Source organism: Carassius carassius, chromosome 46 (assembly GCF_963082965.1).
Source record: "Carassius carassius chromosome 46, fCarCar2.1, whole genome shotgun sequence".
NCBI lineage: Eukaryota > Metazoa > Chordata > Actinopteri > Cypriniformes > Cyprinidae > Carassius > Carassius carassius.
Window position 1 is genome coordinate 8,302,370 of NC_081800.1, and position 16,262 is coordinate 8,318,631.

Below are 16,262 nucleotides of genomic sequence, written 5' to 3' on the forward strand. Positions count from 1 at the left end.
TCTGTCCAGGCAATTGCAATGCTCTCTTGGCAGGTCTTCAAGCCAATTCTATCAAACCTTTACAGTTAGTCCAGAACTAATAACTAACTTTACAGAACTAACTTTAATGAGCCAAAAAGAATACACGTCACACCTCTGTTTATCAATTTGCACTGGCTTCCAATAGCTGCTCACATAAAATTCAAGGCATTGATGTTTGCCTAACCACCACTGGCTCTGCACCACTTTACCTATATTAATTACTTCAGACTTATAAGTGCCCTCTAGAAGCTTGCATTCTGCAAGTGAACGTCACTTGATTGTGCCATCCCAAAGAAGCACAAAGTCACTTTTACAAACTTTAAATTAAATATTCCCTCCTGGTGGAATGACCTGACCAACTCAGTCCGAGCAGCGGATTCCTTAGCCAACTTCAAAAATCGGCTAAAAAACACACATCTTCCTTTATTTGACCTTCTAACTCTAGCATTATCTATTCTCATTCTATTCTTTAAAAATCCTTTTAGACTTGCACTCTTTTCATTTGCTGCTTGTTTTCTTAAAAAAACAACAACTAGCTTTCTAACCCTTTATTATTCTATCGGCTTTTTTTTTATTATACAATTAACAAAAGCATAAAAGACCTCTAACACTAGCTTGCTCTATTCTTTTTCTATTCTATCAATTTTCTTTTTATTTATTATATTATTTAAAAAGTCCTTGCTATGTGTACTACGTTAAGCTAACTGAGACTTGTTATAGCACTTTTATATCATTGCTCTTTTGTTGATTGTTGTGTGTGTGTTTAATCATTTTATTCAGATAGGACATATTGAATTGATAGTAGTGTGACAGTTAAGACTTGTACATTATTACAAAAAAAAAACATTTTAAATAAATGCTGCTCTCAAACTGTTTTCATCATTGAGGAGAAATGTTTCTTGAGCAGACAATTATCATATAAATTATTTCTGGAGAATCATGTGGCTTCTTCTAGCTAATATGGCCAATGTTTTTCTTTCTCCCTCCATTACTAGAACCTCAAGTTCATTAAAACACTACACATCGACATAAACCGCCACTTATCTCAGTCCATCCCAGAATTCTGTTTGCATCCTTCATCTGATGATCTGTTTCCACTGTAGTCCACAGTAAATCTCACTCAGAGTCCTTAGCTCATGGCTCTTCAGTGCAGACAGTAACCAGACCTGTCTGTCTCTCCCGTATCTCGCTTATGCATTAAATAAGCATTTGTGACCTAATAAGAATTTGAAACTAAGGCAAAACTTTTCTTCTCCTCAGAGAAAATAAAAACATTTAATTAAAAAAAAACTTGCGTACTTGGGCAACATTTTATTTATCCGTCATAGGTTACAGCTGCAAGGGTCTAAAAGGAGACAAATGCTTTGAATAAATGAGCCTTTCATAAAGTATACAAAACTTTAGCAGTTTATTTCCTCTGGACATCTTAATCATTATTATACTGGTCAAAGTGCAGTTTTCCACTTCAATTTCTTCTGCTTTCAACTGCACATACACACACACACACACACGCACACTACTCAGCAATACCAGCTACATTAATTTAATAGATGCCGTGCATATATATCAAGACAGACATCCATGCAACATGTGTGCCGATCTTCTATTAAAAGAGAATATACAGTGCAACCAGTCAAAATGTAATAATGTCAGTCTTTCATCATTTCCTTCAGTCCATCAGGCTCCATTCAGTTTGAGCGTATATTTCAAGCACACAGGGGGAACAGCATGCCCAGATGGGGGGCATGTTAGCTGGGACAGGGCCTGAGGTGACAAAGTAACTTGGAAATTCAGATTCATTTGGCAGATTTTTGAGCTTTCTGGGCAGATTTAGTCACTTTCCCGCTGCCGCCAATTTTCTTCTCCACACTTTTGATGACACCGACTGCAACAGTCTGTCTCATATCTCTGACAGCAAACCGTCCTGGGAAAACACATAAAAACACATTTATTTAAATATGAAAATTGCTTGATGAAAGGACTAGTACCATTTTCTGTTGTGTTTGTGGGAGCTGACTGAAGACTTGAACCCAATCACAGTGATCTATCAGGATTGTGCCTGACATAAACAAGATTTTCTTGGTAATGTAGTGCTTGGACCAATCAGACACACCATTTTTCAATGTATTTAACTAATCAGTTATTCATTAGACCAACAAATGATCACAGACCCCTCAGCCAATAAACATACTAGACGTCAGGATGTTTTTGAATGACTCCAGATCCCTGGTTATACTGGCAACCATGACACCTCAGCAAGACAAGATACCATAGACAGTAAAAGAAATGGACAAAGCGACCCCATTGGAATCAACGGAGACAAATGAAGTCAATTAGAAGCACGCACTTCCTGGGGGTCGGGCGTACTGCGCAGACTCAAACTGAGCTTGATGACGTAGATGTCACGTGAGCAACCTGTAAGTCTTCTAATCGCTGTGCCAAGAGAAATCTGAATCACCCACCGAATCTTCCAGAGAAGGTGAGCGTGAACAGGAGCAAATTTTGGTAAGTATTCTGATTAATTATCTCCCTTGAACTTCATGCCTCCACGTCCCCCCGATAGCCTCATAGACAGTAAAAGATTGCCTGCGAGCTTCTCCTCCTGTCCATACGGTAATTTCTCTACTGTGCGACAGAGAGTCGCAGGTTATGACGCAATCATTGGCCTATTTTTTACAAAAACTGCTTTTACAGAACCATAACGTAAGGTAGAAGGTAATGGAGCCTTTTATACATTTTCGTGTTTCTTTAGAAATAATTAATGGACAAATGGAGTCTTTAAATGCCTCAGATGTAAAGTTATTTGCTGTCAAAGTGACGCCAAAAATGAATGGGAGACAATGGAATGCTAACAGCAGGTGGGTATCCGCTAGCCAATGGCGGCGCCCAGGGGTGCTTCAAAAAAATATGAAACCCTGCCCCCCTGTAAGATACCCACAACCGGTGCAGCGTCATAGAACGTCTATGAACAGAGTCACGCCCACTTTTAGGGGAAAACAAACCGCCATACAGTATTGGATCAAGGAAGTGGACTAACCTTACAACATGCCAAAGAGTTGTTGTGTGGTTGGGTGCACCAATAATGTTAGTAAAACCCCAAATTTTTAATTCATGGCTACCTGCCATCATCATCCATATCTTGCTGTTATGGAAATATCATGAATTACGTTACGTATGATGCCAATCGAAAACTAAGCCAGGCTTAGTTGTATGGCTGGACAGAAAAGTGCACTCAGTACTCTAAATTTAAAGACATAATATATACATTTAAAGAAGTTTACTTTAAAATACGAAGTAAAATCATTCACTGGCTTACTTGGTGACTTGATGAGGTACGAGTAAATGTCCCGGTAAGACACTTCTGTCCACTGAGTGGGGTTGTTACACCAGTTTGACACTGGGAGAATGAATGGACTGGACATATGCGTTTTTAAATTGAACAAATTAAGTTTGTGGATGTATCTTTCACGCTCTGTGGCAGGCAGGCTGGACATATAATTACTTGACATGTTTAGTCAGGGATTTCTTAAGTTATTCACATCTGAAGCCCTATACCATCCCGCCAATCCTTTTGGCCAAATAGCGCTTGGCAACGCCCCACGCATGCGTACGCATATATGCCTGGTGCCGCGCGCCATTTCACTCAGATTTCATGACTGAAGAAGAAGAATGCTATCAAGGTATGGCACGGCCAGGACCGCAGCATCTCGTTCCCTATTCAGGGAACCAAGGTTACATACGTAACCGAGATGTTCCCTTTCATAGGTCACTTCAATGCTGCGGTGACGTCACCACTATGGGAACGCTATACCATAACGCCTGCAACCTGATAGCTGGGATCCAAGGAAGCATCTGCTCAAGTGGAGAGAACCCGGGAGCCAGGAGCCATCCTCACATCCAGACTGTAAGACTTGATAAAAGTGCTCGGTGAGGACCAACCATCCATCGCAGCACAGATACCATCCATAGAAGATCCACTGAGAAAAGCTTGAGAAGAAGCCACTGCTCTCGTGGAATGAGCTTTAACTCCTAAGGGCGAAGCGAGCCCGCGCTCCTCATAGGCTAAAGATATTGCCTCCACCAGCCAATGGGACATGCGCTGTTTTGTAACCGCATGGCCTTTATTCCTTTGTCCAAACAGACAAACAGCTGGTCAGACTCAACCATGGGGCAGTACGATCCACATTAGTCTTTAAGCTCTCACAGGGCAAAGACTTAGATCTCCAGACTCCGCCACAGCAGGGGATAAAGCCTCCAGGACCACCTGCTGAAGGCGAAAGATTAGATGCGACCTTAGGGACATAATTAGTCCTTGGTCGCAACAACACTTTCACAGAGCCCGGTGCAAACTCCATGCACGAGGATGAGACAGAAAGAGCCTGTAAATCCCCAACTCTCTTGAGAGAGGATAAAGCCATAAGAAGAAGTGTCTTAAAAGTCAGGATTTTATCCGGTACAGTATCCAAGGGCTCAAACGGATGCCCTGATAAACCATGCAACACAATGGATAAATCCCATGAAGGAACTCGCTCGGGGCGGAAAGGCCTCAGCCGTTGCGCACCCTGTATGAAACGAGAAACCAGTGGATGACGGCCCACTGAGGCACCATCTATATATTCGTTGTAAGCTGAATGGCTGCCACGTAAACCTTTAGGGTAGCTGGTGTCACTCCATCCGAAAAACGGTCCTGAAGGAACTCCAGTACTGACGCCACTGGGCAGTAAACTGGATCCATATTATGAGTTTCACACCAGGTCGTAAACAGTCTCCACTTGAAAGCAATAAGCGTCTCGTAGAACCTGCTCTAGAATTCAGTATAGTCTTGGTAGTTTCAGCAGAAAGACCGGGATATATTAACTCACTCCGCTCAGAGGCCACGCCCACAGATTCCATAGATCTGGCCTCGGGTGCCAAATCAGTCCCTGTGCTTGTGATAATAAATCCTGTCTGAGGGGAATCTCCCATGGAGAGCCCGCTAACAGATTGATCAGATCCGCAAACCACGGCTGTGTGTGCCACCGCGGAGCCACCAGCAGCAGCTGTTCCACCCTGTCCAGCCGTATTCTGCATAATACCGCCGAAATCAGCCGGATTGGGGAAAACGCATACAAACTGGTCCTGGGCCAGTTGTGGGCTAATGCATCCAAGCCCAGGGGTGCTGGAGGGCATAGGGAGAACCAAAGCGGGCAATACGTAGTCGTGTTCGACGCAAATAAATCCACTTTCGCTTCTCCGAAAATCTGCCATAGGAGACTCACCGTTTGGGGGTGCAATCTCCATTCCGCTTTCAGAGTCTGCCTGGATAGCAAATCCGCTCCGAAGTTCAACGTCCGGGGACATGAACAGCTCGGATCGATAGAAATTTGTTCTGAAACCAAAAAGAACATGTCTCGCCAGCCTGCATAGGGGGCGAGAGCATAATCCTCCTTGATGATTCAGGTATGACACAATCGCTGTGTTGTCTGATCTGAGCAGCACATGACGGCCGATCAGCAGATTCGAGAAATACTGGAGAGCCAGAAAAAACCGCCAGTAATTCCAACCTGTTTATGTGCCAACTGCGTTGCGCCGCTGTCCACATTCTGTGGGCTGGGCGCCCTTGACAAACAGCTCCCCAACCGGTCAAAGACGCATCCGTCGTGACAGTCTCTCGGAAAGCACAAATCCCAGCTGAACCCAGGTGAGGAGAACTCTGTTGACATTCATAGTTTTAACGACATCACACACCACCGTGTCACCGGAATCGTCCGATGCAGAAGACAACGGGGTGAAACATTCGTCTTTTCGTCCACCACTGAAAAGGGCGCATGTGAAGTAATCCCAGACGAATTACAGGGAATGCCCTTGCCATAAGACCTAAGTCTGAGGCACAATCTCACTGTCACTGCGCGACCCGCTCTGAAGCGCCGCACGCATGATGCAATCGACTGAGCGCGCGGGAGAGAAAGCTTCGCTGTCATCGCGCGAGAGTCCAACTCTAATCCCAGAAGGTTATCCGTTGAGAGGGGATTAAAACACTTCTCTTGAATTTCATGCGTAAGCCCAGTCTGTTAAATGATTCAGCACAAGATCCCAATGAGAGTGTGCTTGAGTCTGCGATTGCGCTAACACCAGCCAATCGCCTAAATAGTTCAAACACGAACGCCCTGGAGCCGCAACGGGGCCAGAGCTCCATCCATGCACTTTGAGAAAGTACTGATACGCTTTGCCCTCTAAAGCGAATCTGAGGAACTTCCTGAGTCTCTTGATGATCTGAATATGAAAATATGCATCCTTCAGATCGATCGTGACAAACCAAACGTTTGGTTGAATCTGAGACAAAATAGACTTTACCATCAACATCTTGAATTTTCTCGGCCTGAGTGCAAGTTTCAGATGGTGTAAATCCAGAATGGGTGTAAACCGCCGTCTTTTTTTTTTTTTTTGTACCACAAAATAATGGCTGTAAAAACCCTGCCTCCATCTGAGAGGGGTGTACTTCCTCTATAGCCCCTTTGCTCAGCAGAGTTGACATCTCCTGTCGCAGCACCGCTATTTCCATCGGTTTCGCCACCGTGGAAAGAATTCTGCGGAAAGGAGGCGGGCCTTATCGAAACTGAATGGTGTATCCATGACAAATTGTGCGTAACACCCATTGAGAAATGTCAGGCAAGTGTTCACACACGGCCCGATACCATACTAGCGGTCTCAAAATTTCCGCTTCCTGCAACGCTGTCATACACCTTAAAATGTCCGGGCACGAAAAGCTTGTGCCGTTCGTGCACAGGGGAAGTGCATGCATAAGAGCCGTTGCGTCTCGTTGTGTATAATCCTGAAACGTGTCCACGGCAGGAATTAGGCAAACAGATTGAACATCGGGCTCTGCCGCTAGCGAAAAGCAGCGGCTGTGCGACCCGTCATAAATGGATCGTCTGTGCAGGACCCTTGAATCGCCCCTCGAATTCTGAAAGCTGGATTGCGCAGAGTGTCTGAGGGAACGTTTGGCGTTACAGCTCAATCCAATGCTGCTCGAAGCGCTGTTTGCTGGGAGGCAGTCAATGTTAGAGTGTGGGGACTGCAGTGAGAGGGTTAGATGTGCATTAGCAATCCAACAGCACTCTCTGGTGGACGGCACAGTCCCTGGCAAACATGAAGGAAAACGCATGCGTCAAACTCTGTGTTTCATTGTGTATAATCCTGAAGCGTATCCACGGCAGGATTTAATCCAACAAGATAAACATCGGGCCACGCCGCTAGCGAGAACATGGCAGCTGTGTGAGCCGTCATACACTGGCCATCTTTGCCAGCCTCCTGCGCCGTCCCTCAAACTCTGAAGGCTGGATTGTGCAGAGTGTCTGAGGGGGCGCTCAAATGATAGCTCGGTTCAATGACGCTCGAGGTGCCTTTGCTGCGAGACAGTCAATGTTAGAGTGTGGGAACTGCAGTGAGAGGGTTAGATGTGCATTAGCAGTCCAACAGCGCTCTCTGGTGGAGGGCACAGTCCCTGGCAAACATGAAGGAAAACGCATGCGTCAAACTCGCTGCGTTTCGTTATGTATAATCCTGAAGCGTATCCACGGCAGGATTTAATCCAACAAGATAAACATCGGGCCACGTCGCTAGCGAGAACGCGGCAGCTGTGTGAGCCGTCATACACTGGCCATCTTTGCCAGCCTCCGCGCCGTCCCTCAAACTCTGAAGGCTGGATTGTGCAGAGTGTCTGGCGCGCGGCACCAGGTATATATGCGTACGCATGCGTGGGGCGGTGCCAAGCGCTATTTGGCCAATAGGATTGGCGGGATGGTATAGGGCTTCAGACATTCGTCACACCGAAGGTGTTCCCATAGTGATGACGTCACCGCAGCATTGAAGTGACCTATGAAAGGGAACTAGTTTATTTTCCCTTATTTTAAAAAGGGGCGGTGCTGCGGTGACGAAATTGACAGTTACGTTCCCGGATGTGCTGGTTGTGCGTATAACATTTGCGACCTAAAAGTATGTGGAGAGGATCTTCCGCCTACTAAGTTCTCTCTGAAACATACCGCTATAAAAATGGACTCTTCTATAATTAATTCATAGAAAAACCTTTATTTGAATGAACACACATATACGTCAGGTCATTGTGTATGTTGTTACTGTTCTTCTATATTGTCTTTTTGTCTTGTATACTGTTTTATGCATGCTTGTGACAGAACTACTCATTCATGTAATTTTACCTATATGTAATCTTCCTTCCTTCACCAAATATCTTAGGATCTCAGATGATGTCTCTCTTAGCTCTTTTCCACTTGCAAGAAACTCCCAATTACCATCGAGTCAGGGAACCTTTGGAATTCATCACTCTTCAAAACCAGAAGAACGTGATCGCGACTCCTACACCTCCGAACCTCCGAACCATCAAGACTTTGCATCCAGACACTCATTCCAGGTCAAGGAAATGCAAGTATCATACTTTTAACTAATGAAACCATGGTTTAGTATAAGCTATAGACCCCGTTATAAACGGCACTGAATCTTTTCATAGCTTCATTCTCTGGTTTTCCTGATAGTATCATCCATCAAATCTAATGTACCCTCCCTGTATGAGTGATTGTATGTTTGTTCGTTTGTTTGTTAGACTAGTTTGCGTTAGTGTTTAGTTAATAAAACTCTTGTGCACAAACTACATGAGTTAGTGATTCTGCCTTATAAATCAATGTCCCTTTACCATTCCGATTTTGCTACATGCTCTAATGCATTAATACTGTATGAAAGTATTTTTTGTGGTCACGACAATATCCTTGGAATATCTCAGAACATGGAATCATTAGCTCATGTTTCAAAAGGATGATGTGGAGGCTCACATTACTGATGAATCAGACCTTTAACCTGACAATGACTGCAGTGAGTCTCATTAATCATGAGACCGAGTGACCAACAGTGAGCCTAAGACGTCAATTCTAAATAAGTATGCCAAACCTAACCACAGGATGCTGGGTTGCTTGGTTCTTGTAATTTGAGAAGAACATACATGAATAATTGTCTTTTTATAAAGCCTCTAAAACCTTTTTCTAAATAGGGATTATTTCACAGGACATGAAGAAGCTATATTATTATTATTATTATTATTATATTTCATCTTGATTATGCATGGATTTGAAATCAACTATGTTCTGTGATTTTTTTGAATTTTTTAAATTATTTATCTTATCCCTTTTTAATGGTCTTTTTTTTTGTAGCTTTCTTTATTGGTTTCATTTCTATGAATATTTTCCACCCCATGAATGTTACCATAAATAAACTCCCAAAAGAAATATTCATATTAATAGAAATTAAAAAAGAAAACAATATAATGAACAAATAAATATATACAGCAGAAAATACAATTTTAAAAAGCAATGCAAAACAAAACCAAAAGGAAAACGGAGTAAAAGAAAACATAAAATAAAGCAAAGCCAAACAAAATAAAAGAAAGCAAAACTTAAAAGAAAAGCCAAACAAAACCCAATGCAAAAGAATGAATTTTTTTTTACAAAATTAAAACTACAATGAAAATAAATCAATTGATTCAGAAGCATTTACTGTAAGTGGACACATACCTAGTGGAGGGTACTGAGAGAAGCTCTCCACACACATTGGTTTTCCTGGGATCATGTCCACAATAGCAGCATCTCCAGACTTCAAGCTTTTGGGGTTGTCTTCCAGCTTCTTGCCTGAACGGCGATCAATCTTCTCCTTAAGCTCCGCAAACTTACAGGCAATGTGAGCTGTGTGGCAGTCTATGACAGGAGAGTAACCTGCACAGATCTGTCCTGGGTGATTCAAAATGATGACCTGATAAAAAGAGAGAGAAAGAATAGAAATCCAGATAGAAATAAAGAAAAATATCAAGACGAGATATCAAGAAGATTATCCCACCTGTGCTGTAAACCCTGATGCTTCCTGAGGCGGGTCTGACTTACTGTCCCCACAAACGTTACCTCTTCTTATGTCTTTTACAGACACATTCTTCACATTAAAGCCTACGTTATCTCCTGGCAGAGCTTCAGTCAGAGACTCGTGATGCATCTCCACCGACTTCACCTCTGTAGTGATGTTGACTGGGGCAAAGGTCACCACCATACTGGGCCGCAGGATACCGGTCTCCACCCTGCCCACCGGCACAGTGCCTATACCTGAGGAGAAAGACATGGCACCTCTGAATAACCATGTTCTGTATATATACTGATGTAGTAGCTTTCTGAACTCAAAATATAACTGCAAGCTGATCTTAAAAATACCATCACCCCATAAAATGTTCATGATTTGAGTGGGTTAATCCCACCTCCGATCTTGTAGACGTCTTGTAGGGGTAGACGTAAGGGTTTGTCAGTGGGGCGTGTTGGAGGCATGATGGTATCGAGAGCTTCCAGTAGAGTCACCCCACTGGCATGCTGCTCCTTCCTGTCCAGCTTCCAGCCTTTAAACCAGGGCATCTGCACAGCACAAATGAGATGATTTTATTAATCAAACCACTAGCATTCTGCCAACAGTTTAAGCAAGTTATGAGATCATGGCTAAACTGAACACAAACACACACGCCAAGGAAACTCACATTAGAAGACGGTTCTAGCATGTTGTCACCATGCCAACCTGAAATTGGGACGAAGGGCACGGAGGCGGGGTTATAACCGATCTTTTTGATGTAGGCGCTCACTTCTTTAACAATCTCATCATAGCGTTTCTCGCTGTAGGACGGCTCCGTGGAGTCCATCTTGTTGACGGCTACAATCAGCTGCTTGACGCCCAGTGTGTAGGCCAGCAGGGCGTGTTCCCTTGTTTGCCCATTTTTAGAGATGCCCGCCTCAAATTCACCCACTCCAGCTGCCACAATTAGAACAGCACAATCTGCCTGGGAGAGAAAGAATGAGAGCCTCGTTGTTTAAAGATAAAGATACTAAAACAGGTATTAGGGATCTTCTCACCAAGCATTGATATGCCACCAGTTCTCGTAAATAGTTGTAGCTGAGCTAGTACTGTCTTACCTGAGACGTTCCAGTGATCATGTTCTTGATGAAGTCTCTGTGTCCTGGGGCATCTATTATAGTTATATAGTACTTGGTGGTCTCAAACTTCCAGAGTGAAATGTCTATGGTAATCCCTCTCTCCCTCTCGGCCTTCAGCTTGTCCAGAACCCAGGCATACTTAAAGGAACCTTTTCCCATCTGCCAAAACAAAAGTATGTGAGCATACAGGAAAAACAAGCCTTCACAGAGGAAAAAATTAAGTTATGTGGACACACAAAAGCAATCATCTTAAAAGATTATGACAGTACATGTGTTGTTTTAGCAGAAACTAACACCTATATTGTAATGACTTCTCAAACAATGATTTTTTGCTTGAATTGTATAGTGATGTTCCAGAGGTAGAATTCTCTAATCATTATAAAGCCAGGGTTTAGTAGGGTTAACTCTGCATTGCAGTGCCTAATTTGTATAGTGCAAATGCCGTGTTAAAAAACACTTGTCAACCCTGACCTCGGAATTTGGACTGTTTTAGGTTCAAATCATCCAAAAGTTCATACATTATGGCTCAACATTTTGCCCTTGAGCTTGGCACTTGCTCCAGAGAACTATTCCTTCAATAAACCAAGTAAAGATTTTCACAGATGGAAGGTTTAAATCCTGTAAGGAATACATTATGCCTCAATATTGTGCCATTGAGATGAATAATTTGCCCCAGCTGACTGTCTTTGTAACAGATATTTAGATATTTATGCATTTAGCAGACACTTTTATCCAAAGTGACATAGTGCATTCAGGCTAACATTTTTACCTAACGTGTTCCCTGGGAATCAAACCCACAACCTTTTGAGCTGCTAAGGCTGCCTAACGCAATGCTATACCACTGAGCCACAGGAACATCATAATAAAGCTCTTAATAATTTTCACAGATGGAAGGTTGTGAGTTCATATCCGACAAGGTTCATACATTATCCTTCAACATTTTGACATTGAGAAAATGTCATTACCCCCGCCGATTGACCATATGAGTCTTATAACAATCTTCACAATTGGTAGGTTGTAGGTACAAGTCCAATACCTTGTTGTTTTATCCTTAACCAAACACACCTGCCATTTTCTAGCAATCCTGGAGACAAAGGTTAGATTTTTCTGGTTTGTTTAATTAGGATTGGAGCCAAAATCTGCAGGACAGTGGATGTACAGTACCGGAGTTGCCCGTAAAAACCCCTAATGTACCTAATCTTTAGTAAACCTATAACACAAATCCAACAGGCTTCTTTGTGCACACACAATATTTTACTACCTACATCTTGCTGCTTGAATAACAAGTTTCTCTCAAAGACAGAGGTGAGGTGTCAGGCCCACTGGGATTGCACCCATTTACTCATGTCTCATTCTCTCAGTCTAATGTGCGTCAAGACTACAGAAGCACAGGGCCTGTATCTTATCTTTTCCTTTCATCTCCAATGGCATCTTCCAAAGAGTAAATGTCTCAAAGTAATTACACACCAATTCTCCCTCTGCTCTACAGTGCACAAGAGGAGAGGAAGGCATGGTGTGATGCATGATGAGATTCTTACATAATTACCCTACAGATTAAATGAGTTGGAGTTACCCATCATTCAGCACAGACCACCGTTCTCACAACGCATAAGGGATTTGGCTATGCCAATGAGGTCACTTAAATTTAAATGGAAGGTGCAACTGTAGTTAAAGAGTATAGAAGTAACAAGAGGCCAAACTCAATAGAACGTTCCAGCAACAAACGCACCCATGCGCAGAGCTGCATACCTCTGAATAGGATGTCTACTTCATAAATTGTATGAAAATTATGGAAATACATGGTTCAGATCACTCAAAACATATATGAAAATAGAGGAGCCCTTATATGGTCAGTAAGAAAGCCTGGCTAGTGAAAAAGTTTTGGTACTATGCCCAAATAAAGCTTACTGAAAGCTCATTTTTTGAGATATCAACCTAAAATGTGAAACACAACTGGTTTAGATTTTTTGCTTTCATTTTCTTGCAGTTATAGAGTAAAATATATTTTGTAATATATATATTTTATATAGAATATAAATAATTATATTTTTTAATTTGTACATTTTAATAAACTCAAACTTATATAACTTTTTTTCTGTTTCACTTTCATAATTTATTTCACTTCAACAATAACATAGCAAATGTCTTCTTTAAAACAAGACCAAACATAAATCTATATTCCAAAGCATTCTTGAATTACAACCATTTAAGTTTGGATAGTGATTTTCATGTTTATGCGAAAAAAGGGTGACAGTTAAAGGGTTAATTTAGTGATAACAATGAATTAATAAAGCGGTCATTTGCCAGGTCAGGTGTTCATATATGTCTGAAAATATGTGATTTAAAAAGCCCATTTCGAGTCTTGATCCAATTTTGATCAAATACATAACGTTAGCAAACTGTTAGTGCGGTCATGGGATAGCTTACATTACCGTTTACAGCACCTGTTATCGTTGACGTTAGCTCACTTTAACTTCAATAAAACACTTTTCTATTTTACCTCTCTTAATCTTTGGGGAATCTATGAAATGCTAGTTGCTTGGTTGTACACTGATAGTTGTTAGAGTTGATGGCAGAAGACTGTTTTCTTTGTTTCCAATTTACAGACATAATGTTAATGCTGCAGTGTATACGGTAGTTCTGCCAACGGTAAAGCCGTTGGTTCAGTCCAAAATGGCGGCAGCGCGATAGCAGCGCCATCTAGCGATTGTTGTCAAAACTGCAACGGAGTTTCGCCTCTTACTTCTATACTCTTTGCTGTAGTCCTTTATTACAAATCTGACTTCAAACTCAGCAATTTGATTCCACTTGAACACCAAAGCTAAATTCCTATGATTTTTTTAAAAAGATCCTGTTCACCTACCTCAGCAGCCTCTTTTTCAAACTTCTCAATGGTTCTTTTATCAATTCCTCCACATTTATAGATGAGATGGCCAGTGGTGGTGGATTTCCCAGAATCAACATGGCCGATGACCACAATGTTGATGTGGATCTTCTCTTTCCCCATGATGGCACAGGACAGGTAGACAGGTTGGGAATGGATGGAGCTTTCTTCTGTCTACAGCCATCGCAGACAAAGAACATTTGAACACAGACACAACTTTCATCCTAAATGTTTAATTATGATGTTTACTGATCATAGTTCAGTAAACAGTCTTCAGAGCACAGCAGAACTAAGCTATTCAAGATCATTTCTGAACAACATAAAATGGGAGATAAATGTTTCAGATAAATTATACTACATAAATAATACAATGATTATATTTTATATTATATACAAAATATATGAAATATCATTTGAAATGTCTGAACATTTGTCATGAACAGTACATAAAAAAGATAACTGTTTGAAATCATTAATCATTTTACCAGTTTGGTAAACATATTAACAGTATAACAAAAGGCTTGCACAATTACAATCTCAAAACATTATTATTAATAATATTATTATTATAAATGTAAATAATTTTTCAAAACTAGGTTCTTACAAGTTTACATATCCCTTGCAGGATCTGTAAGATAACCATCATTTTCTTCTTTTTTAAGTACTACCTGACAAAGTTGCATAACATAGTCTATTTGAGTATATCAGAAAAGACAAAATTATAATTTACACAAGCAATTCTGTCAAAATAAACCACCCCTTGACAAAAGCAAAGGCTGACATTGACCTTGTTTTTTTAAGATATATTGCCTCTCTGAGCATCTCTTATAGTTTTTAACAGGTCAAGGGAGTCCCTCAATTGAGAGTAAAATCTGGATGTTAAAATCATACCTCAACTGTGGGAAAACTCAAATGTGCAGAATATGCAAAGAACTTACAAGACCTGGAGGCTTTTGTCAAAAACTGTGGGTAGCTTTACTGTTCGGGACAAACCAGGAACTCATGCACAACTATCACAAAAGCTAATGAACAGTATTTGATGCAGGAGGAAACAACACATGAAAGATACCAGGGTATGTAAACCTTTGAACAGGATGTGTAAATTCTGTTATTAATTTATATATCAAATAACAATATAGAATAGTTTCATCAGGACAGTACTAAACAAAAACACACTAGGAAAAGAAGCTGTTGACTGTTATGAGTATAGTTAAAGTCGATCAGCAGGAGGATGATTGTGGCCTCTTACCTGCAGCTGACAGGCAGACCCTGTTCTCCCCTCAGCAAACACACACTGTGCTCCTGCACAGTCTAAGTCTGTGTGTGTAATATACTCACCCCACTTTGATACAGCAATGCGGCACTCAGAGCGGGGGGAGGCTGGCGGTGAGGGACTGCAGTGAGACAGCTGCAACAGCAGCAGAAACGAGCTGAGAGGAAGAGTACGAGAGATGGAGGAGGAACACACTGCAATAGAGCAGCATCCAGTGACTCAGCATCTTACCCTCCATTAACTCCTGCTGGGTAAGAATCAAACTGGGTCCCTGTCTGGGTCCGAAATATAACACCAGATCCATAATAATAAAAAGAAAAATTATTATTGAAAAATAAATTGTTAAAAGGTTATTCCAGAGGTAACTATTTCTATGTATTTAGTACATCTAAAATTACATACATATATTATAGTGGTCTGATCAGTTTTCTGGCCTGATCTTTGAAAAAATAATCTAATTATATTTTGACCCCCATTCTTGTGCTTATTTCATACAGATATTTTTATTTAATGTTTATTTTGCAGAACATAAAAGAAAAACTTATGAATTATTCTACGCACTTTCAGACTTTTTTTTTTTTTTGCCACTTACACAGGCCAAAATACTCCCTTTTAGTAGTAGTAATATCTACAAAAAAGTGCTAGTAATGCCTTTGTATGAGCAAGAAAAACTGTTATTACCCAACTAAAGTAAACTCTTAATTTGAAGAGCTACAGTGCACTGAGTGTGTGTACAACATTAGAATTGGCAGAGGGCCTGAAGACAAAAAAAAACAAACAAAAAAAAAGTTATGCTCACCAAAGCTATTTTAATTATTTAGATTTTTCTATTCCTTTTATTAGTCATTTATTTTTGTTACAGAAAAACCGAATTTTCAGCAGCCATTACTCCAGTCTTCAGTGTCACATGATTTTTCAGAAAAAACATTTTCTTATTATTATCAATGTTGAAAACATTTGTGCTGTGTAACACATTAATCACCAAATTAAACAATGTTAAATCTCTTTCCGGATCATTTATGTTTAGACCAGGGAATGATCAAAGGAAGGCGAACACATTAAATATTGTTCAATGGCAGAT

At 41.1% G+C, this 16,262-nt stretch overlaps 1 protein-coding gene across 1 annotated transcript; it reads right to left on the reverse strand.

Moving 5' to 3' along the window:
- Window positions 1–1,360: 1,360 nt before the first annotated feature.
- Window positions 1,361–15,397, reverse strand: eef1a2 (eukaryotic translation elongation factor 1 alpha 2). The gene is made up of 8 exons (XM_059540742.1): window positions 15,158–15,397; window positions 13,888–14,082; window positions 11,004–11,183; window positions 10,574–10,870; window positions 10,304–10,454; window positions 9,898–10,154; window positions 9,579–9,813; window positions 1,361–1,945 (listed from the first exon to the last, which is right to left on the reverse strand). The coding sequence occupies exons 2-8, from the start codon at window positions 14,029–14,031 to the stop codon at window positions 1,818–1,820; spliced, it is 1,392 nt and encodes a 463-aa protein (XP_059396725.1). The 5' UTR covers window positions 14,032–14,082; window positions 15,158–15,397; the 3' UTR covers window positions 1,361–1,817.
- Between the last annotated feature and the right edge of the window lie 865 nt (window positions 15,398–16,262).

Coding starts and splice junctions, on each gene's coding strand:
- eef1a2 (XM_059540742.1), bottom strand. CDS start 14,031: ATGGGGAAAGAGAAGATCCACATCAACATTGTGGTCATCGGCCATGTT. Junction 10,871..11,003: donor TGATCACTGGAACGTCTCAG/GTAAGACAGTAC, acceptor TTTCTCTCCCAG/GCAGATTGTGCTGTTCTAAT. Junction 10,155..10,303: donor AGACGTCTACAAGATCGGAG/GTGGGATTAACC, acceptor CTTTCTCCTCAG/GTATAGGCACTGTGCCGGTG.